Source organism: Pantherophis guttatus, chromosome 3, assembly GCF_059756535.1.
Source record: "Pantherophis guttatus breed Tessera chromosome 3, ASM5975653v1, whole genome shotgun sequence".
In the NCBI taxonomy this organism is placed as follows: domain Eukaryota; kingdom Metazoa; phylum Chordata; class Lepidosauria; order Squamata; family Colubridae; genus Pantherophis; species Pantherophis guttatus.
The window spans coordinates 86766905-86791819 of NC_142065.1; the positions used below are offsets into that span (position 1 = coordinate 86766905).

Genomic DNA, 24915 nt, shown 5'->3' on the forward strand with positions numbered 1-24915 from the left:
AGTGTCTAACTTTTCCATTTTTGAGCATATAATAATCTTGCTGTAATTGTCATATATAAAAACAAAGTTCCATGATTGTTTTCTAGTTGCCTATCCATTTGTCCCAAAATAAAAACTTCTGGTTTCAGTTGTAATTTAACCTTTAAAATCTTATGAATGAATGTATGCATTTGTATTCAAATTTTATTTTTACAAATGGCACCAGTAAATCTCAGAAATTCGACAAACACAGTTCAAGAACTTTTCTATCTTAAACTGCACATTTCACAAAAGGAAGAAAGATAGTTTAAAGGATGGAAAGAGAATGAATCTAGCCATATCACAGATAATTTTATCTGGCATTTGCTAATTTCTAAGGCGGAGATTCCAGTCTGTAATTGGCTGCTTTCTATTCAAACCCATGTGACTGGCTGAGCCTTCCAGTTCCTCATAATTATTCATTGCATCTTCCTCTGAGTCCTATACAGGCTGCAAAGGTACCACGGCTGGTCAGAAGGTAGGTTGCTGGGATTCTGAAAATAATCTAGTAGTATTAAATCACATATATATTTTGGGTTGGATTTAATGACCTGTGTCTTGACTAAGTTTTAAAACTTGGCAGTGAGCTGTATGGCTATAATTACTGAATCTTAATATTTAGCAAGACGGCTTAACTTATTAGAAGGAGTTTTGACTTCTGACATGATAAAACTAATTTGTATTTTAAAGAGTGTTTTTTAAAAATAAACCAAGATGCTGAGCATCACACTGATTTCTCTATGAGTAGTGAACAGCTCTATGAGTACTAGCAGCTGCAGAAAATGAATTACATCACAAAAATGGTAAATTGTGTCCTGAAATGAGGGTTGTGAAAGGTTTGCAGTGATTTGTGTTATGTTAGCAGGAAACAAAGAATATGGAAGACAGGAAAGGAAGAGAAACATGATTTCTTCATAATGGTCCTTCAAGTTAGACAGAAATTTCTTTTATCTGCAAAGAGCAGGTTCTTAGTTGTTCTTTCCTAATAATTGCACAAGTTCCTACTTGGCAAATATTTATATCTGGCTTTATTTGTGAGGTTTCTTACATAATATTGTAAAACCTGGTTTAACCAAATGAAAGGAGGGGGTTGTGATTAAGAATGAGGGTTGGGTTCTAATCTATTTGTCCCAAGATAAGAGGAGATTGTCCCAAAAATACATTTTAGTCTAGGTTCTAAAATTCCAGATGCTACTCTTCAAGGCAGTCTGGGCCAAAAAGGCAGATGCATTACTAGATGATTTGATTTAGGAAGAATCATGCGGAACATTTTCCTTCATTTGTACCCAATTGTGGCATAAACATATTCTGGCAGCACCTTTCTTCTGCTATGTCCCCATGTCATTGCTTCAATGACATGGGGACGTAGCTTCCCCAGTCAAAGGATCAGATAGACTTCATTCTTATCTCTCCTCTTAAATCAACAGTATGCTATGACAACTGATAGGTGTTTGTAATCTCTTTTGCCACTTTGCCACATATATCAAATGAGAAGTAACAATGAATCAGTGAATCTTATTCAGATTCTACAATCATCATGTCTCCCTCTGGATACCTCTTAATCTTAAAAAAAGGTAAAGGTTTCTCCTGTCCAGATCTAGTGTCTGACTTTAAGGGACAGTGCTCATGTCTAGCCAAGGGAATCTGTGATGTCCAAAGATGCTTCTGTGGTCATGTGACCAGCAAGATAGTTCAGCTGAGGCACTGAACACTGTTACATTCCCACCGAAGTGGTATCTATTTATCTACTTGCATTTGCATGCTTTCGAACAGCTAGGTTGGCAGAAGCTGGGGCAAGTAATGGGAGCTCACCCCATCATGTTGATACTTGGGTCTCAAACTGCCAACAGCCCAGCGTTTTAACTGCTAGGCTACCCTCCCCCCCTCAACATTACCTAACATCATTTTGCTCGTCTCTCTAAAGAACTGGACACTGCAACATTATCGTGGTTCTTGAGATTTATTCAAGAACAATAGACCCATGTTTTAAGTATAGGAGTTCTCTTTTTACATTTCATTGACAACTCTAATCTAGTTGCATGCAAATAATAGCCCACCATGAACCAATGTTTACCACACATGTCCAAATGACTCCCAGGTGTTGCCTTTTGTATTTTCCAGTGCAACAAACAATGACTGAAAAATTTATGTGGTAGTCTCTCAGAATTGTGCAATACCATTCGGCTGCTCACCTAAAAGTACTGCAAGTGATAAACTGTGATCCTGATTGGATTAGTAAGAGGCTGAAGTATGTAGTTTAATAGTAGAAGGATGAGACCAACTCATCCTTCTGAACAGATTATGAAGGGATCTTGAAGACAGCAGTTGTAATCTATGTAATCTATATAAGGAAAGAAAGGGGAGAGGAATCCTAAATAAAAGTGCAATTTATGATGCCATCTCCTCAGTGACTGTTTATTATCCAACTTGAGTTACAACTAAGTGGAGGGTAGGAAGAAAGGCTCATGAAGGAACTCAGAGCCATCAGAAGGAGTCCTGCAGTGATATTGCCCCATTTCTGCAGCAGTGCCATGATTGACAGGTGTATTTCTCACTACCAACTATTGATGTGCTGAAGACAGCAAAGTTGGAAGAATCAGCCGATTTTTACTTTGTATGTCACAGGTCTATTTAGGAACAGCACCATTTGAAGCAACTCGGAGCAGACAAATAGAGTCAGGCAGCAAATTTCATCTCAGTTATAGTTTTTTTGCTGAAAGGAGGATGGATGAAATAAAATAAATTTGTATCTTATTCAGAAACATAATCCATGGAAATATTTACTTTACCACAGGATGAAGACCAAAGTTCTTGAATAGAGCCTAATTAACTTCTTACATCCGTTTTTCTGGACGGCATTATAGAACTGATTTACCAGTGCTTGATTTTGGATTTTTTCCCTTTAACTTCCCATTCTAGTTGACAATTGTGGTATTCTTAGGTGATCCCCCATTAAAGTACTTACCAGGATTATATTGCCCAGGGGATTCAGGGGATCACACAAGATTGGTTAGTTGCTGCTACCTAGTTTGCTTTCGTAATAGGGTAATGGGTCATAGTGTTAATAAAGATAATTGTGTAATAGTGAGCCTATTAATTGAGTGCAGAAAAACCTTGCTTCAAATAATAGCATTTCATCAACAGCTGGCAGAAACTCCTGCTGAAACCCTGAAGGGCTACTGACTGCCAATGATGACATGTTGAGCTAGTCAGGCCAGAGGTCTGACTTGATATAAAGCAGATGTCTCAAGTATAGTAGAGGTTCATGAAGCTATTACTCATAATCTGAAGGGCTATTGATGTTTGATTTATTTCCTGACATAATGTGGCATAAGATACCTGCGACATATATCTGACTTGCAATATAACTAAGTATTTGCACGGCCTTTCTAGTTTAGTTCAACATCATCTCCTTCTCTAGAGCAAATACAATGAAATAGTATAGCTAAAATTAGAATACTATTAGAAAGAGGTAAGCTCTTTACATGATATGTTCTTTGCAGACCCAAAATCCACTGTCTGTAGCAAGAATGAAAAGTGTCATAAATGCTTAAGACAATGGCCCCAAAGAAAGTGGGAGCTGGATCTTTAAGAATGTTTTTGAACTTTCTTAAGGCAGAGAGAGCTATAAAGCTCTTCCAAAGAGGGGAGAGGGCAACCAATGATCCTCTGGGCAATGACATTGGCCTTCTGGAGTGCCGTCCTATCTGCCACTGTGCAATTGGTAAACCATATACAGGTGCAGTAAGTTAAAATACACTCTATGGTGCAGCAGTAGAAGATCATCAGCAGTTTTTCATTCAGTTGTTGTTTCCTGAGAAGTCTCAGGTATTATAATCTTTGCTGGGCCCTTTTGACCAGTGCTACAATGTGAGTGCTCCAGGTCAGATCCTCTTTTATGATAACATCCAGAAACTTAAAACTGGCCACTTGCTCAGCTCAGTCTCCATTGATAAGCAAGGGCTGGATATCTGATCTCTTCCTTCTACAGTCCACTATAAGCTCCTTGGTCTTATTGGTGTTAAGGACCAAGTTATTGTCTCCACACCATGAAAGCAACCGTAGTTTACAGTTTCCAATAAGTAGATTCACATTTTATGATAAATCAATATGAAGCCAGATTATTTTTAACCTTTGAGCTCAGCCACTGACATGTGCTTCTGTTCCTGCTGCTCTTCTTCCAAAATACTGTTCAGCTTCTTCCCATAATAAATTGGCAAACAAGATATATTTTAAAAATACATCATTATAAGTAATCGTCCTCATGAAAAAGTTATGTATTTTCAGTAACAATTATTTTCTCACCCCTGGCAAAACAAACTGTCCATTTTTCTATAGATATTTACTACTCACTCATCTTTTCTCTCTCTCTCTCTTTCTTCAGATGGAGACGTATTCCTTCTTTGGGATAATTTTTTGTACATTATTTGTGTCCCAGATCTTTGGATATCCATACAATGATATTTCGATAGCTTGTGACTCCATGTTACCAGATCACGGAAGTTCCCCACAGACCTCAAGCCCACCTTATGTCATCTCTGTCTCTTTTGATAGATATGACCCTGGAAATGAAATACAAGGTAAAAAAGTGGGCAAGGGAACAATCTAGCTCAGAAATTGAGTACGTTATGCTAAAATCCATCAGACCTTCAACATTGTTATCTGTCAATAGCTTTTTCATGGCAGTTTAAATTTGCCATACAGTTTGTTCCTTTAAAAAAATTAATGTCTTCAAGTTGTAAGATATTAGGCTATTTAGCTGAAATTAGCTGGATATATGGTGTATTTTTTATGAAATCCAGTCCAGTCAGACTAGTTTCAGAGTCCTGTGAATAAAAGCATGAAATAGAGACTGTAACACTGCACCTCAGGAGTTGATTTGTTTGCTCTTGTAGAAAGAAAAGAAGGAAGGAAGGAAGGAAGGAAGGAAGGAAGGAAGGAAGGAAGGAAGGAAGGAAAGAAGGCAAGAGAGAGAGAAAGAAAGATGAAAGAGAGAGAGAGAAAAGACAGAAAAGAGAGAAAGAAAAAGAAAGAAAAAGAAAGAAAGAAAGAAAGAAAGAAAGAAAGAAAGAAAGAAAGAAAGAAAGAAAGAAAGAAAGAAATTATGTCAGCCAAAATTATATCTCACTGCTCACCATGTCTTCAGGGCTTTGTTTTCGGATGGCTGTGCTGCCTCAGAAATCACCATAGAATATTTTGGATTGGAGACTGGATTACATGTCTCCTTATTTGTCCTCAGCAAATGCAAAATATTAATTAAATGCAATTTAGTGGACATTATTAAAAGGTGCTTTATTTGTATATTGGTGGAAGTTGCAAGTTATATGATTAGTTTTCTTGATTAATTTTTTTAAATATTTACCACACTCTTTTAGAACCTGGTAACTTGATGTTAAGGAAAATTAGATGAGACTTATAGTTGAGCTGAAGTAGGTAGCAACTGGTCTCATCTTAGCAATAACTGACTTGAAAGCGTTCAACCAACTCTTACATTTTTATATCTCAATGCATGCATTTAAAACTAATCTTGATGCACTGTCAAGCACTAGGGATTATTTATTCCAGGAAAGATTATATTGTGTGAATACCACTGAACCTTCAAAATGAAAGTAAAAGATAATTAGAAAGAAAAGCACTGATGTATATTTTAAGTCTAATGAACCCCCGCCCCTCAAAAAAACACCACCCACACACCTCTCTAATGCTATGAATTATTTATCCATTGATTTTCCCTAGTGGTATTAGAAGGAACATCAACATCCGGATTTAAAGCATTTATGGTACAGGCCCGAGAAATTGATGGAAATGTTCCTGTTGGCATGTTTCATATTGTAGATCCAAACACACAAGGTCTCCCATGTGCCAATATGACGGTATGTGTCTTTGTGTTCAGAAAATGTATTTATGCTATGTTGATCTTTGAAAAATTTGTTAACAAAGTCACTTCATGTGATGGAATGTGGACATGGTCCTGGGAATGAGGAAGAGATGAACGAAGTGTTAAGAGTTTCAGACCATATATCAGTCCCAAATAAGAAGAAAGCATGAGAAAGAAACTCAAAAGAATCACACCTTGATTTTGTTTGATATACAATGTAGCAGAAATGGTACAGGGTTTCCTGCCTGAGCAAGGGGTTGGACTAGAAGATCTCTCTGTGGATTGGGTGGGTGTGGCAGCTATTCCTTATTGGATGCAGCTGAACCTCCCCTGCTTTTACTAGGGCTGACCATCTAGTCGACTGCTCCCCTTTTCCCCCCATGTCAGACAGACACAGGACTTAATCTTCCTTAGCCCCCAGGCTCTCTGGATGCTCCTGGGAATTCATGCCACTGCTGTCTGATGGCCTTGGTCCTAGCTCATCTTCCTGCTCCAAACTGGATTCCGATAGGGCCATCCCAACTTCTTACTTTCTTAACAAGTAGAATTTGAACCCAGAATTTGTTCTTACCTTTTGATTCCTGGCTTGTTTAGAAACAATAAGCCAAGAATCTTGGTTTGGACCTATAATTACATTTTGTTGTTGTTGTTGGTTGCGAAGTTGTGTCCGACCCATCGCGGACATGTCTGTATTATTTTGCTGCTCTTAGTTGAAGAACTAAGAAAAAGGACTAGACACATATATCACCTATCTATATAGTATTTTTGTTAATGAGCAATGCATATGTATTCGTTTCCACAATTCTTAATTTCTTCTCTTTCTTTTCTTTTTTCAGAATTCTGCAGTAAGTCACATCAACCCCATTATAAAGCATAGGATTACAACAATTTGGGTTGCTCCACAGGGCACTAGAAGAATAAGGATTATGTAAGTGGGGACTTTCCTTCTTATTAAGGGATATCTTTTTTAAAAAAACAATAAAATAAAATCTGTGTTTTTGTTCAGGACAGACGTGTATAATTGAGCCATAACAATTATGTTGTTACTGTAAGAAATATTGTTCACTTTATAGGGAATTTTGGTGGAGAGGGCATGGGGAAATCAGCCATGGACTAAGTACATTCAGATGGATAAGATTAAAAAACAGAAAGCTTCATGTTTCTAGGCCTAAAAGAAAATTATGACTTGAGTGTAATAGTTGTCTCCCAGCTAAAAATAACTATTTTGGTTTTTCTTTGTTAAAGATCAAGTTAATCCAGATCATAAGCTGAAAAGTGTTGATGCAAAAGATTGTGTTTATGACATGACATACCTTATTAGAGAAAATCTTCCTATCTTGAATAATATATCTGTTTTCTTCTCCCTCAGGGGAACCTTTGTTCAGGATTACGATAACTACTGGGTTGGTGTTCATAGCAAAACTCTTTCGCCCAGAGAGGTAGACACTAATGTGTTTATGGCAACCAATCATTCGATGCTAACCAATGATTCCATAGCATCCGTGGTTTCTGACATCCCAGCTGATTCTGACACGTTCAGTGACAGTGTTGAAGATATTGATCTCAATGTCCTTATTGCTGATTCTGAAGAAGAATACGTATCCAATACGACTGTTGGTTCCCAAAATCTTGATAGAAGAAATACAACAAGAAAAAGTAGGAGAAAGGTCTCTATTAAACATAGATGATTCTTTACCTTTACCTAATTTAATAGAGGGGGATTAATTGAATACCAGAAATACTTTTAAAAAATAATGAAGAATATTCTTATGTGTGTATTAAGTAACTATAGCAGTTTGTCGTTCTGTATTATTATTTCCATCCTCATTCCAGAAACAATAGAAAGACTTATGGAATAAGTATCTCATGCTAAATTAAGACAAAACAAAATAATCTCCCTAATGGTGTGATATAATCATTATAGTATAAAATGCTTTAGGTTTTCAGGGTTCATGAGGAAAATATAGGATGTAAAACCCTGTCCTTACAGAATACTTTCCTAGATCGATAATATCTTATTGTAGATAAGATGTAATCTACAATAATGTGTAATATGATTTCTATTATGTAAAATAATAACAATTTTTTACTTTTCATTTCATTCAATTCTGACTCTGAATATAAACTGTATATAAACTGAGGTATGACACTTTTTTTCTAAAAAAAATATTCTAATATTAAACTATCAGTATATTCTTGTTTTTAGTTGTACCAAGAAATGTAACCAACATCATGTTTAGATAGAGGTCACATATTTTGAGCTTTCATATCCTTGACTATGTTATTGGAGTTGAAGTCCACAAATGATAAAGATGTTAAGATTTAGAAACACCTCTGTAAATGTTGAAATAAATGTAATAATCTGAGAAACAAGGACTGATCTGGCTACTTCAATACTAAAAATATCTGAAGAAAAGCCAAAATCTTACTAATATTGAAGAACCTGTGGCTCTCTAGGATGCTGGGAATTATAGTTTAGAAACATCTGAAAGTCTACAGATGTTCCTCACTCCAAATAAGAATTGAAGACCTAAATCAGAAGTGCAAACAATGTAATCCACAGACATATGTGGCCTATCCCAACACCACTTTGATACCCCCAAAAAACTGTAGGTCAAAATAATGTTCCCATTTGGGGTGTGGGGAAACAAATTAGGGGTCTTCAGTCTTGTGGATGCTATTTCTTGTAGCATTCCATTATTACTTATTGCACTAAACTGTGTGATAAAGGTTAGCATGCCAGAGGGTACATTTCAGTTAAAACAGGGAAGAATAATAAAATTAATACAACTACTAGCTGTTTTTCCCAAACAAAAGCCTTCAAATTATTTTCTTCTGCTACAATATTTATGGAAATACTATTTTTAATAACCGTTTTTCTTCTTTTTTGGAATTAGGGAAAAGTATTCCAATCAAATACTGGAGCATGTGTCAAAGTAAGCATTTTCCTTGAAATATTTCTGTTCTTCGTAAAGTCAGCATACATTTTAAAATTACGTAGTATAGTGAAATGCTGCCAAGTAATACCAATTTGATTCAATATTTTTTTATCTGCAAAGATTACTTATGCTAAATAAAATTATTTACTATAGATAAAAAGTTTCAGATGTTTTTACAACCCATTTGCTTTTTATGTCATTTTCCTACTCAAAAGCCACAGAAAAACATTGAATGCATGTTGTCACATATTTTCATTTTCTGTTTTTGCTGACTCCTTTCAAAGTATAACTAATAAATCACTTGCTAGCTTCTAAAATCTGAGACCCCAATCAATCATACCTGAGTTATACTATATGTCCTGCCTAAAGTGAATTTCCCACTGTTAACTATTTGTTTATCTATTTCAGACTCCACAAGAATCATTACAGAGCAGTGACAGCCAATCAAAGGTAAATGTGGCTTTAATTTTTGTTGTGGTACTTAATCTTGTCTCTTTCTTAAAACTCATTCACATGTTATATTTTAATCACAACAACTATTACACTTCCAGGAACCCTATTCACAAAAGAGGCCAAAATAGGATTGCATGTTTTTTCATGTAATACAGCATAATGGAAGTCTGGGAGTTTCAGTAGAGATCATTGTAATGCCTAAGCTCTCTCTCTCTCCAGAATTATTGCTAAATTGCTTTAAATAATTAAATGGAAGCCAGAAGCAAGATGGAAGTCATGTCCATGCAGAATGGTTCTGCTAATTGAGAATCTAAGAGTAATGTCACACCCTGTATTCCCACAACGCCATGGAGTTGTACTAATCTTTATAAGCTGCTCCCATTTTCTGCTCGGGAGACAATGCTGATAGTTTTGGAGCTGTTTTTCTACTTTAGTGCTGACAATTTCCTACTGGAACGCCATCTCATCCTAACTCCCTGCTCCTCATAGTTATAGTCAACCTAGATTTCAGTAGTAGTTTCAATCAAACTATGATTGACTCATAACTTGGGGGGAAATGTGATACAAGGTGGGGTACCTCACGATTCTGTCCTCAGCCCAGTGCTGTTCAATAACTTCATAAATGTCTTTACATGAGGGAATAAAAGGCATGCTCATAAAATGTGCAGATGATACAAATCTGGAGGAAATGCTTATACTCGGGAAGACAAGCTCAGGATTCCAAAGGATATTGATATATCTGAAAATTGTTGGGGACAGCTCCATCAAAATGGTGTTCAATGTAAGGATCTGCACTTAAGCAAGAAAAACCAGATGCACAGATATAAGATGGGTGGTATATGGTATAGCAATAATACTTGTGAGAAAGATCTTGGACTCTTTACTTCTGTTGACTAGAATGTTATGAGGATTCTAGCATTGGTCATGGAATTAGGCTAGAAGACCTCCAAGGACAAGGTTCCTTCCAACTCTATGATTCTAATCCTGAAAAGGAAAAGGAATAGGGAAAATTCAAGCAGAAAAAAAGAATACTAAGCAAGGCGATCCTTGCCATGAAGCAATTGCCTTAAATGGCAGATGATCCTCTGAAATGTCTTTCAAGCTCTTAAAGTAGAGAAGTGCATGCTACATAGATTGTCCTAAAGTCATTATTTTCCTCAAGTATGTTGAACAAAGCACAACACCAGAGATGAAATAATATTTAACTGTCCATTTGGGAAGCAACATTTTGTTCTTAGTCTCAGACCATAGAATTTCTTGGGCTTCTCAGAATAGAGGAATGTGAGTCAGGGCACTGTTCATGTTTGTACCAAGCCCCAGATTGATACACATTTCTCTTGCGAGACTGAGTTAGCTTTATTATTATTATTTTTTTAAAAAAAAACTGATAAAGTGGCTGGTATTTATGCAACTGTAGGCCGGAGAGGCATTGCACAAATGCATCTTGTGAACCAATTGCACCTGTTCTTGGATCAGGAGGCCTTGTTCACTCCTTCTACCTGGGCCACTGCAACATATTCTAGATGGTACCTCCCCTAAAGACCATCTGGAACTGGTCTAGATTAATGTAGTTAATATTATGGAACATCACTATTTTATGAGATGCATGGCCTTCAAATAGCCTCTAGGTACAATTTAAATGCTGGTGATCACCCCCTAATGCCTTTCATGGCACAAGACCAGCTTATCTGCATAACGTTTCCCGGATGATATCTGCCAGTTCCACACACTCCAATGTGGTAGCTCCACTTTTGATCCCTTTCCTGAAATAGTGCCATGGATGGGATTTAAGCAGTGGTGGGATTCAAATAATTTGACAACTGGTTCTCTGCCCTAATGACCAGCTGGGTGGGCGTGGCCATAGTAGGGGTGGCCATGGGGTGTGACAGGCAGCACTTGGTCTCCTGCACCCCCCTGGGAGCATAAACGGGCCACCAGGGGGGGAGACGTGCCACCCCCTGCACCTCGTTTTGGGCCTAGTAGACCTCCCTGCAGCCTCCTGGGAGCGAAAATGGGCCATGGGAGGCGCTGCACCCCCGTGCTCCATTTTGGGGCCTAGGAGGCCTCCCTGAAGCCTGGGAATGAAAAATGGGCCGTGGGTGGGTGCACCACACCCCTATGTCCCATTTTGGACCTAGGAGGCCTCCCTGAAGCCTCCTGGGAGCGAAAATGGGCCGTGGGGAGTGGCGCTGCACATTCCCCCATGCCCTGTTTTGGGCCTAGGAGGCCTCCCTGCAGCCTCCTGGGAGCGAAAACAGGCCACGGGGGGCACACCGCACCCCCCATGCCCTGTTTTGGGCCTAGGAGGCCTCCCTGCACTTACCTGGGAGCCAAAATGGGGCACGTTGGGGACTCCTGGGGCCAGCCAGCAATTTAACTACCGGTTTCCCTGAACTGGCCTGAACCGGCTGAATCCCACCACTGGATTAAGGAGGTTTTGATCCCATGGACAACCAGATCAGCTAATGCTACTTTACTTTAAAGCTACAGAATCTTGCAAGTCTACAGAAACTTTCAAATCTAAAATTACAGTTCTCTCTCCCTCCACCACTTCTCCTATACAGCCTGAGAAAGTAGTTCTCACTTGGACCTCTTACCCCACCCTTTATTTACCTGCGGACTATAGCAATAGCACTTAGACTTAGAGTGCTTTACAGCCCTCACTAGGCAGTTTACAGAGTCAGCAACAAGCTGGGTCCTCATTTTACCGACCTCGGAAGGATGGATGGCTGAGTCAACCTTGAGCTGGTGAGAATTGAACTGCCAGCCAAACTGTTGTCAACTGGCAGTCAGCAGAAGTAGCCTGCAGTACTGCATTCTAACCATTGCACCATCATGGCTCCTATGCTGTCTCTTATATGACCCTTCCTTTGGCAGGGCCTCTTTGCTCAACCTCCCAAGGCCTTTCCCGCATACTATTACAGAAAGCATGTTTTTTTACCCATTTCACCACCTGAAATGGTGTCCTTACCTCTATTCCCAAGACATGGCTGATCCCATCAGAAAGGCAATACTATAAAAACCTGGGTTTTTCATTTAACTTTGCTGTTAGAATGATTGGAGATTCACATGTGAGTGTGAGGGATGTGGATGTGATATCCTGGTTGCTTAATAATATGTTAGATTTTAGCTGAAATTGTTTATTTTGTTTGGTGTTTTTTAAAAAAAACTAAATATCAGAGTTGTAATATTTGAGTTGAGCGGCCATGTATATTCTTTAAATAAAATAACAATATGAGGGTTTTTTTCCCTTCCAGGTTGTAGTCGTTAAACAAGGAAGCAGCAAAGGCAGTGGGTGTATTGGGGTATGTTCCTCCTGTCATCTTTATTTAGAATTTTATTTCAGAGTAAACATAACATTTAATTGCAACTTGGACAGAGGATACGCTGTGTCTTTATTAATGCAAAATAAGATAAAGAGATCTTATCAGTTTGATTCCCATCCCCCCTTCGAGGTGACTTTTTAAAAATCAACACATGATAAGAAGTCTGCAAAAAATGAAGGAGGCTTTCTATCACACTAGTTCCCTACTCTCAATTTTTTTTTTAAATAGCAAGTGATACAGATAATTCTTGACTTACAACAGTTCATTTAGTGACTCTTCAAAGTTACAACGGCACTGAAAAAAAGTGACTTATGACTGTTTTCCACAAACCCATTGCAGCATCTCCAGGGCCACATGATCAAAATTTAGATGCTTGGCAATTGATTCATATTTATGACACTGCAATGTCCTGTGGTCAAGTGATTCCTTTTTGCAAACTTCTGGCAAGCAAAGTCAATGGGGAAGCCAGATTCACTTAACAACCATGTTGCTAACTTAACAACTGCCGTGATTCATTTAACAACTGTGGCATAAAAAGTCGTAAAATGGGGCAAAATTCACTTAACAACTATGTCGCTTTGCAAGAGAAATTTTGGCTCAATTGTGGTCGTAAGTCAAGGACTACCTGTATACAAATATTTTAAATGGATAAAGATGAACCTTTTCATCACCCTGCAATCTAAATAGCCAAGACCGGGGCGGGGGTGGGGAATGATATTGGATTATCTTTAACAGAGTACAAAAACATCAAGATGAAGGTAGCAATTATGAAACTGAATCAGTGGTGGGTTGCCCCCGGTTCGCACCAGTTCTATAGAACTGGTAGTAAAACCGGTGGGAGGCTCTGCCCACCGACCCCAACGTCATCAGAATGCTTCTGTGCATGCGCGAGCAAAGCGAGCATGCGCATGCGGCCCCATTGCGAACCGGTAGTAAAGGTAAGTAGAACCCACCCCTGAACTGAACCACTGATTATTTATGTATTTGTTATTTATTAATCCAATTTATGTGACCACCCCTCTCACAAACAATGCTTCTGAGTGAAGTACCAAAGAACTAAGAAACCATTAATAAATACATTTAAAAGTATAAAAATCAAGCTAAAACAAAGAATAATAGGTGAAGAGATGTGAAAAATAGGGGAGCCATCTCACTAATTCACCTGTCCCCTGGGATCCCCAGACCTATGGCATAACCAGGTCTTGAGGGACCTTCGGAAGTTCAGCAGTGACAAGGCCAATCTCATCTCATGAGGAGAAGATTCCACAGTGTGAGTATAACAGCAGAAAAGGCCCGCTAACTTTGGAAAGGCCCACTACATTTGAACTACCTGCCAAATGTATTTCCTTGGTGACAGCACCTGTAAAATGCCCTCACTGCTGGATCTGGTAGGATGGACAGATGAAATTAGGGAGAGGTGGTCCCTCGATCTGGAAAAGAAACATGATTTTCCCCCCATACATACACACACCTGCATACTGTCCTAAATGGTGTGATCCTGCTCCTTTTTTCTATGTGTTGAGTTCTACACATTGACAGAAATCTCAGCCAGGACTGTTTTGCCCATTGAAAGATGTGATCTGAGGTGGTTCCATACTTTTAAAAAAAAAAAAAAAACTCTACTTTGGGAAATCTATTTTTACCATGCAGTACAATATGCACTGGGCATGACAAAGGGCATGGTTCCAAGACAGACCACTAATGAAATGGAAATGTCACCATGCAGTGATTAATACTGGGCCTCAAAGAAGATCTGAGACTTCTCAGTTCCCAAGTCTTTCCCTCAGATTTTTTCTAAGATCTGTCAACTTTTTTTTTTTTGTTCTTAGGATGGAGGTGCAAATGTATGCAATAAATATGGTTGCAGAGATGTAAGTGCTATTGCTTTATCTTTTTTTTCTGCTCAAAATTACATAGAAGCTTAATTCACAGCATGTTCATTTATGGGTTTCTTTGACTTAACAAGCTTGGTAAATTTTCCAGCCACTATAGTTTTGCAATCATATGAGAAATTTGACTATATGATTTTTTAAAAAGTATTTTTTTTTTTATTGCAAAAGTTTTACAATTACATTTTCACCCCTTTTTTCACCCCCCCACCTCCCTCCCCAAACTTCCCGTCCTCCCTAACCCTCCCTAACCCTCCCCCCCCCAGACTTCCCTATTATGTACTCATAACTAATAACACTGATATATATACCTGAACCCATCCCTCCCCCTACATAATTTTCCCTCTTTATCTCTTTATATTAAAATATTTCTAATACATTGTTTTCAAATAAAAGCTATTTGATACTTTCTAATTTGGTATTTGTTCTGAACATATTCTATCCACCTTTTCCATTCCCATTCATAAGTCTCTTGTGAACAATCTTTTAAATATGCTGAAATCTTCGCCATCTCTGCAAAACTGGCCATCTTCGAAGTCCATTCCTCGATAGTAGGCAAAGCTTCATTCTTCCAATATTTACCTATCAACAATCTTGCTGCTGTTATCATATACAATATTAATTTTGTTTCATCCCGTGTAAAACCCTTAACTATGCCCAATAAAAACAATTGTGGAGAAAATTGAATTTTTTTCTTCAAAACATTCTGCATGACCCACCATATTTTTATCCAAAAAGCCTTAACTTTCCTGCAGGTCCACCAAACATGATAATACGTAGCATCCAAACATTCACATCTCCAACATTTTGGCTGAACATTAGGGTACATACATGACAACTTTTTAGGATCTAAATGCCATCTATAAAACATTTTATAAAAATTTTCCCTCAGATTCTGCGACTGTGTAAATTTAACATTCTGAACCCAAATTTTTTCCCATGTTTCCAACATCACTGGTTCTTCAAAATTTTGTGCCCACTTAATCATGCAATCTTTAACTAATTCCGTTTCTGAATCCCTTTCTAGCAAAACATTATAAAGCCTTTTAATATGCATTGGACCTTTCTCTCTTATATGTCTAACCAATTCTTCCTCATGCAACATAATACCAGTTTTTTGGTCCTCTTTCCATCTCAATTGTAATTGATTATATTGTAACCAGGTTAAATTAATCCCTTCATCCAACAGTGTCTGCAATGTCTTCAGCTGCCATCTGCCCGCATCTGTAAAAAGAACCTCTTTGTATAAAAACCCCCCGAGTGACATTATATTTGTATTCCACAAGGTATGACCAAGATCCAGCCATAGCGGTATTTTATAATCCCATTTGAGTCGGTGCTTCTTCCAAACTCTCATCAAAGAGTCTCTAAGTATATGACTTTTAAATACTTTATCAACTTTATCATCATAAAATAGGTAAGCATGCCATCCAAATTCAAGATCAAAACTTTCTGCATTCAATATTCCAGCCTTTTTACCCCCAAACCAATCACTTGTTAAAGTTAAAGCTGCTGCATCATAATATAACTGTAGGTTTGGAAGTTTAAGGCCTCCTCTTTCTGGAACATCTTGCATAATTTTCAATTTCACTCTCGGCTTTTTCTCGTTCCAGACGAACTTATTAAGTCCAGTTTGCCAAACTTTCAGTTGTTTATCACTTTTAAGCACCGGAATCATTTGAAACAAAAACAGAAATCTTGGCAAAATGTTCATCTTAACTGCTGCTATTCTTCCAAGTAAAGACAGTTGCAGCTTTTTCCAAGTCTCCATGTCTTTCTGAACCTCTCGCCACAACACCTCATAGTTATTTTGAAACAATTTCATGTTTGATTCTGCAACCTGAACTCCAAGATATTTTACCTTAGGTACAATTTCAAAACCTGCCCTCCTTTCAAGCTCATGTTTACGATCTTGTGTCATATTTTTGACTATCATTTTAGTCTTTTTTGAATTCAGTCTAAAACCTGAAACTCTACCATAGTCTTGTATAATGTCATTCATCAGGATTGTTGATTCCATTGGTTGTGATAGGGTAACCACCAGATCATCTGCAAATGCCTTTATTCTATAATCCTCTTGCCTTATCATTATGCCTTTCAAAATTTTTGAGTCCCGTATTGTATTTAGCAAGACTTCCAATGTTAAAATAAATAAAAGTGGGGACAACGGACATCCCTGTCTTGTTCCTTTTTCAATTTTAAACTCTGTCGTCAAACTTCCATTAATAATAATCTGTGCTTTTTGCTCTTGATAAATTGCTGAAATCGCCTGTGTAAATTGGTCCCCAAAGCCCATCTTTTTTAAAGTCTTTAGTAGAAAATTCCAATCCACTCTATCAAAGGCCTTCTCCGCATCCAAAAAGACCAGCACTGCAGAAATCTGTTTATTCTTATCAAGATATTCCAATAAGTCTATTACTTGCCTTACATTGTCCTTCATGTATCTGCCCTCAATAAATCCCGCTTGGTCCTCATGAATCACCTTTTGGATTACTGGCATCAACCTGTTGGCTAATACCTTCGCATAAATTTTATAGTCTGTGTTCAAAAGAGATATTGGTCTGTAGTTCTCTGGTTTTTTAGGACCAACTTGTTCCTTTGGTATCAAAGATATATAAGCAGTTGTCCAGGATGGGGGTATTTTACCCCCTTGTTGAATATTGCAAAATAAATCTCTAAGTTGTCCCACCATTTCAGCTTGTAAAGTTTTGTAATACACTGCAGTCAAACCATCCGTGCCAGGAGCTTTAGCTGTTTTTAGCTGTTTAATTGCTGCTATTATCTCCTCCTCTGTTATAAGATAATTCATTCTTTCCTTTTGTTGATCAGTAATTTTTGTAACTCTCTTATCCTTTAAATATTTTTCTATAAGTCCATTCTGCACCTCTTCTTTAGCATATAGTTTAGTATAATAATCCACAAAAGCTTCTTTAATTAATTTTTGTTGAAAAATTTCTTTCCCTCCAATATCGATACTGTCAATAGTCTGCATACTTTGTTTTTTCCTCAATGTGTAGGCCAACCATCTGCCCGGTTTATTAGCATTGCAAAATGTATTATGCTTCGCGTATTGTAAACTTGTTGCAACTTGTTCCGCCATAAGCATTTGGAATTGGTCTTTCAAAAGTTTTATAGCACTTCGTATTCTTTCATCTGTTGGGTTTTTAATAAGTAACTGTTCTTTATTCTTTATTTCCATTTCCAACTCAGATCTTTTCTTTTGTCGGAACAGTCTATGTTTAAAATTCATGTAGATAAGTACCCCTCTCATATAAGCTTTACTTGCATCCCAAACAATTTCAACTGGGGTACCTTTATTCAAATTTATTTCAAAAAATTCTTTCAAATGCTTTTTAAGTTCTATTATATTTTTTTCATATCTAAACAAGTTCTCATTTAATCTCCAAGAACGTCTCTCAACCTTATCCATCTCGATTTCTATCCATACAGGACTATGATCAGTCAAAGTTCTTGGAAAAATCTTTGTTCTTTTTGTCTTAACAAGTAGATCATTTGACAACAAGATAAAATCAATCCTAGAAAAGGATCTATGTCTATCAGAAAAAAAAGTGTAATCCAATTCATTTGGATTATGTATTCTCCAAACATCTTTTAGTTCCATATCTTCTTTCATATCAAAAAAGGTCTGTGGTAATCTAATTCTAGACTTTGCCAAGCTCTTTTTATCTAATTTAGAATCAATTACTCCATTCCAATCTCCCATAATTAAAATAGATCTGTAGTCCCATTGCAATATTTTAGTATGTAACATCTTGTAAAAATAATCCTGTTGTTGGTTGGGAGCATAAATTCCAATCAAAAGAATTTGACCATTTGCTGTAAACAATTCAATTGCTACAAATCTACCATCTTGATCTACTTCTATAACTTTTGCTGTTAATTTTTTATTTACATAAATAACCACACCATTCTTTTTCTGCGAAGTTGAAGATATATAATGTGCTCCTAGTTTTGAGTTTATCAAATATTTTTGATCTTGAGTTGTAATATGCGTTTCTTGTAAACATATTATATCATTATTAAATTGTTTCAAATATGTAAATAATTTTTTCCTTTTCTGTGCTGAATTCAACCCATTGACATTCCAAGATAAACACTTAAAGGTCATTAGCCTCTTTCTGGAGCGCAGAGCAATATGCTTGAAGTTCATCCGAGAGCTTCGATCTCGCTCCTCCCATAGCGCCAATCTCTTGTGCAGTGCTCTTAACTGCCTTCTTGTCTTGTCTTTCCTGTTGTTGTTGTTGCTTCTGTTTAAGTAGCTTGGATTGAGCTCTAGTTATACGTTGATCTTTAACTTCAGTCAACTGAATCAAATCCAAAATTGGAGAAGAATCCAGCGATGGCTCACTCAGAATACCTCCTTCTGCACCTTGCACGTTTTCTAATTCCTGCTTAGACTGTTCTTTCAATTGCCTCTCTTCACTCTCCTTAATCTCCAGAACTGTAGATGTACGTGGAGATGGTGTTCTTTCCTTAAGAATAGTACTGTAAAAGTGTTGCGCCTTCTCCACGGTATTCAACCGATATCCTTCTCCCTTATATCTGAAAATTACCCCAGCTGGTGCATCCCACCGGAAGGGTATCTGTAAATTTTTCAATTCCTTAACAAGAAAACCAAATTCTTTTCTAGCTTTCAGCATTTTAGGAGGTAATTCTTTAAAAATTACAAGCCGTGAGCCCCCCACTTGTATAGAAGTGTGAAAAGATTTTTGCAGGATATCATTTCTAATTTCTCTCTCAGTAAAGTATATGACCACATCTCTGGGTAGTTGTCTTTGCCTGGCCACCCAAGAGTTCACTCTGTAAATTTTATCTATTTTATGAAATACCAAATCAGGATTAACTTGTAAAATCTTAGCCAGGGCTTCAGAGCAAACTTGTCTCAAGTCCTGTCTTTCCTCCTCTCGAATTCCCCGAAGCCGTATGGCAAATTCCATCGCCCGGAATTGTATCATAACAATCTCATCTTCAATTCCAGCCACTATAGTTTTGCAATCATATGAGAAATTTGACTATATGATTTTTTAAAAAGTATTGATCATATGCTCTTCCACTGATGACCAACAGCACATTGAATATACATTATTTCATTTATAACGCATTGAATAACTTGTAATGTTCTGCCTTCGCTGGAATAGTTTGGATAAATTCAGAGAGGTATCTGAACGTCTGGTTTAAAAACTATTGCTCTATGGTGCACCTTTTCGCCCACCTAAAGGTTAGATGGATTGTGTGTCATTAATTCCTTGATGTAAATATTTTTGTGAGATATCCTTCATTAAGATTTTATTTACCAACCTCCATTTAATGTTTGTATCTTGTTGCAGCCACATACTTGAATCAAAATATTGAATGCATTAATCACCAGACAGCAGTGTTATTTCCTCAATTAAAACTTAGTAGACTAACCTTTTATAGCCAGACAAAATGTATCCAACCTACCATTAGATTATAAAAATTCTGTCGTGGTATCAGCAGCTAACACTTATTTCTCAACAGAAAAGAGTCACTTGACTATTAAGAGTTGATCTACCTATCCCGAAAGACGATCTTTAATCAAAATGGCGTTTTATAAAGTGCACTGCACCGCATCCAAGGCACAGCTTAATTTTTAAGAAAAAAGATGGAACTGCTCAGCATTTTCCTGTATCTAATATATTTCTAACATTTACCTTTGCAATCAACACACAGGACTTTTTTTTTTCATTTTAGCTGAGAATTCACTAAAAAAATCCCTTTCCTTTCCCCTCTATTTCACCAAGGTATCTCACTGTCTTAATGCATGAGGTTCTCAGCTTTCCTGAATAATTTCCCAAACAGTAAAACGTCATTTAGCTTTGCATGCAAGGCCAAAAATTGTGGGAGTAAGGTGTGAAAGTAAAAGCCCCAAACACTTTGGTAGAGCTTCCCTTGAGTACTCTGATCCATAGCTTGGTGGTAAATGACTTCAGTCTGAATTTAGCCACTTCCCATCAATTTGGGATTCTTGTATAACCAGGTTCTGATATTTTAAAATGTATTCTAAGAAATAAACTCACGAAGATTGTTAGGGACAGCAAATATATGTGTGGCCTAACTTTCACCACTCATTTGATCATAAGGGTGGGGGTGTACAAACTAATGAAATACAATGGCCTATTTTTCATTGAGATTAATAGAATTTTGTTGCTTTTTTTATCCAGAGTGAAGCTGGCAGTAGTGATCAACCATCATATGGCCAGGTAAGGATTAATGTCCTTATCTCAGATCAATTTTTTACAATGGTAATTGAATTAGAATTGTAACAAATATCAGTAGTAATGCAGAACTGCTATGTTTATACGTTCTATGTGCAAAATAGCTTATTCTGATTTCAGTTTACAGGTGACTGTATGATTTCACTCTTAGGGCAAGATACATGAAAGTCTGACTATTTTTATCAGGAAAGCATCACATTGAGGAAAATGATTTGACCTGTTAGAATTATACATTCAACGTTGGGCAGAAGTAAAGCAAAATAGTATTTTTATAAGCAAAAAATTGTAGTGTTCCTATCTAAGAAGCAAAGTGAGAAGAATGTGAAAATAATGTCCAGGTCAAGTTATTTGACCTGAATCATTAACAAAAATGTCATTAAGAAAAGAATTTCAATTATTTTGACAATAAACTGCTGGATGATATGGTTATATTTCTGTGTTATAGATGAAAATTTGAAACGTATCTGAAGCTGAAGAAATTATGCAAGTCAAGCCATAAGAACAATTTCTGCGTAGCGGAAAGATTGAAATATCTTGCCAAACAACTACTTTGAAAAATTATCTATCTTTTATATTGTTTTCCTGGCATATTGTGCTATTGAATAAAAATGTTAATGTTGCAATCCAAAACACAGTTAGGGAAAACAATCAAAATAATATTCATGTTACAATGTTCTGAACTTTTCCCCTCATAAACCCTCCATGCTCTGATAAATTAAGACCACTGTTTGACACCTGCTTTCTCAGTTTTTCTGACACCATATTTACTCCACTCAGCATAACATATTTCCTCCTAATTTGAGAGCTAAACTAGATACAACCGTGGTCATAATTTCAGTTACACTGAAAAATGAAGTGCAGATGCTTTATAACTTGTTTATAAATATTCTTGATATAGAAGAAGCAGTAGCTGATCACTTGTATAGAGGTAGTCCTCAATTTATGGCCATAATGGACCCAGAATTTTGGTAGTAAGGCGTTACAATTGTAAGTCAAGGCACCACATCACCAAGTTTGATTTTATGACTGCTTTTACAACATTTGAAAAGCAAATCATTGTGGTCACTAAGTGAATTGCATAGTTGTTAAACAAATTATATGGTTGTTACGTGAATTCAGCATAACCAATGGGTGTTTTTGGCTGGAAACTGGAAAAAAAAACCACATCACGAATTGTATTCACCAAATGCTGCAACCAGTTGAGCACGACGAGTCATAAGTAGCTTTTTAAAAGTCCATTGTAACTTCAAATGGTGGTTAAGCAACCAGTCATAATTCAAAGACTACTAAAGTCAAAGATGAGCTCAAACAGTATAGGTTGGTCTAAACTAAAAATAATAAACATTTTCAATGTTTCAAATTTTATTTGGTCTTATGTCATAAACCTAAGAATCTAGCTGATAGAAACATTTTTAGACATATAGAGACATTTTTAGACCAAATTGATCTTCTACAATTAGACTCCTTAAAAGAACAATTACTAGTCATTCCTTTGACTACAAAGAAGATTAAAAAAACAATTTTGAAAACAAATAATGGTAATTAGATGGGTTTCCTATGGAATGGTATAAAACTTGCTCCTCTGCTATGTCAGCTATATAACATTTTTGAGAATAGTATTTTATCTTCATTTATGAAGCATATATCACATTTTTTTCTAGAAGTTGTGAGTTATTGTCCTATTTCCTTGATTATTGTAGATATTCAAAATTTTAACTGCTATTAGAGTCAATAGCTTTCAAGTGTTTTCTTCTTCAGACAAGAATGATCCAACTGGTTTGTCAAAACTAAATATGGTACAATTAATATTTTGCTGACAGTGGATTTAATTGAACTGAACCAAGACAGAAAGCTCAAAGCTGCAATTATAATTCTATAATTTTCATCTTAATATTTTTTTAGATTTTTTTAAAAATTACTTATTTCTATCCCATCTCCTTATGCTGGTCTATGACCATAATAAAGATTTGGTTGATTGATAAATTGAAATGGAAAAAGATTTTGATAAAATTTATCGATGGTAAATGTGTGTTACCTTAATTTGGATTCCAGAAGAATTTATAAAATGGGTCTAGATTCTGTACGGAGTGCCAAATTTAAAGTGAGAGCTTCACGTAACCTTTTATTGTGTAATGTCAAGGATGTTTATTTTGTTCTTTGATTTTTGCTATTTGTTTAAAGCTCTTAGCTTGTACTATTAAACAAGATAAAAATATATTTGGGTTGTATTGCATAATTGATTAGAATATACATCTGCTTTCTGTTGTATATTTGTGAACGCAATAAATTCATTGATTCCGGCTCTAATATACTAGATTAGTGTATTTGGATTAATTGCAAGATACTCTGTTAATTGGTGTAAATTGGAATTGATTTCATTGGGCAAAGATTTATTAATTTTCTAATCCTCATATACAGTATCTGTTGAATTTATGGACTTAGATATTCTTATCCCATGTGATGTTTCTCAAATAAATACTTTAAATATGAACAATATATTACATAAATAAATTTCCTCCTGTCAATATTATGTTGATTAAAAATTGCAATATATTATTTCTCAAAAATTGCATTTTGGTCTTTTTCCCCTCCCTCACACCAGTTTGATGCTATAGATTTTAAAACAGATTAAAAACTATCAGCAAAACTGTTGTATGGAATGTTTGTATGAATGCTGGGGTTTTTACTTTAGTTCAGATATTAGATGGTAAGCATCAATTGTCTTCATTTTCTGTGTTAAAGGATGAATATCATTTGTCTGTTGCCACCAACTGGCAGTATTTACAACTACAACATTTACTGACAACTTGTTTTGGATCAATGGCACTCCTGAATAATAATTAATACATGATAATTAAATCTTGCAAGACAAAAAAAGCCCAGAATTAGCTTTTTATAGATAACTTGTGATGAATACGTTAATTTAATATGCAAAGATTAAAAACTGAATAGAACAAGGGATTGGAAATCCACTTTCTCTAAGCAAGGGTGAACTGTTTTAACTGTACTATAAAAAAATGAATAGATCTCAGATTATAATTTATGCCACAAAAATATTTTTGATTTATTGGACCCCGTTGCATTGATAAAAATAAAAGAAGTAAATGATTGTGGTGCTTAATATGCAATAATGCTTCATTAAATCACATGTTTTAAGATTATTTTCTGGGAAGAAGTAATCACACATTAATTTGAATTTGAGAGAGGGTTTAATTTTCAGACAAACTTTTGGAGCTGTAAATTTATACATTTATAAATTTAAACCGACAGACAATGGCACTAGTTTTTCACACCATTTTTATTGCTAAGATATTCTTTCAACTTTGGTATGGCTCTAGTTACTAAATGTATTGAAGACTGGTATGAATGATTACCGTAAAATATGATGTTTTCCTGAAACTCCTATAAAACTTTAAACATTTGCATGCACACAAATACATATTTTACTTTTTTATGTATGTTTTAATTAATATTTTTAAAATAAAGATTTAAAAATAAAAGCTACTATGAACAGCATCACAAGAAGGATCTCTTTAAATGTTTGGCAACCATAATGCAAATATGATGAAATCTAGGTAAATATAAAAGAATCATAATAGGGCAAAAAAACCACCTTAATTGCACGTAGGCAAAGGGCTGATGATACCTGAATATCCATGGTTTCTAGGAACAACAACATCTGTATAAATAGCAATAGCAATACCAGCCGGTGACATTTGGAGAAGGAAGCAGATGTATGAATCAAACATGGAATATGTGTTTTAGATTATTACATATGTTAAATTAGCATTGACTCCCTGCAGTTTACAATAACAGAACAAAATAAGATCAGAATAAACAGCAAAGCCAGAGTCACTTGATTGAGAGACAGGCAACTATATAAATATAATGAATGAATGAATGAATGAATGAATGAATGAATGAATGAATGAATGAAAATAATATATTGAACTGTAAAAAACCACAATGCCCATCTTAATAATTGATAAAAACCACAGTTTAAAATGCTCAGTGAAAATTTTCCATTGAAAAGCATTCCGAGCCCCTCTATTTGGTCAAGTTTACCAGATGGGCTGGTTCCACCAGAACAAATGAAATGAAGAGCTTTAATAGCTATGGCCATCACTTTGGATTGGATCAAGAAACCCTATTGCT

The 24915-nt window shown here is 36.1% G+C and overlaps 1 protein-coding gene across 6 annotated transcripts; it reads left to right on the forward strand.

Annotated features, from left to right (window-relative positions):
- The first annotated feature begins 411 nt into the window (after positions 1-411).
- Positions 412-23327, forward strand: LOC117677249 (putative defense protein 3). 6 transcript variants are annotated; one of them, XR_015733495.1, is made up of 11 exons: positions 412-496; positions 4403-4598; positions 5755-5891; positions 6733-6824; positions 7266-7552; positions 8794-8832; positions 9244-9285; positions 12546-12593; positions 14444-14485; positions 20707-20745; positions 21206-23327. XR_015733495.1 is itself a non-coding variant. In XM_034437328.3 (11 exons), exons 2-11 carry the CDS (start codon positions 4403-4405, stop codon positions 21215-21217), a joined length of 945 nt encoding a protein of 314 aa, XP_034293219.1. In that variant the 5' UTR covers positions 412-496; the 3' UTR covers positions 21218-23327. The 6 variants fall into 6 exon arrangements, 4 of the variants coding, with proteins under 4 accessions (XP_034293219.1, XP_087747246.1, XP_034293220.1 ...); XM_034437328.3 differs by having other exon boundaries at positions 7266-7563; XM_087891120.1 differs by having other exon boundaries at positions 7266-7335.
- The last annotated feature ends 1588 nt before the right edge of the window (positions 23328-24915 follow it).

Coding starts and splice junctions, on each gene's coding strand:
- LOC117677249 (XM_034437328.3), top strand. CDS start 4,403: ATGGAGACGTATTCCTTCTTTGGGATAATTTTTTGTACATTATTTGTG. Junction 4,599..5,754: donor CCCTGGAAATGAAATACAAG/GTAAAAAAGTGG, acceptor GATTTTCCCTAG/TGGTATTAGAAGGAACATCA. Junction 12,594..14,443: donor AAGGCAGTGGGTGTATTGGG/GTATGTTCCTCC, acceptor TTTTGTTCTTAG/GATGGAGGTGCAAATGTATG.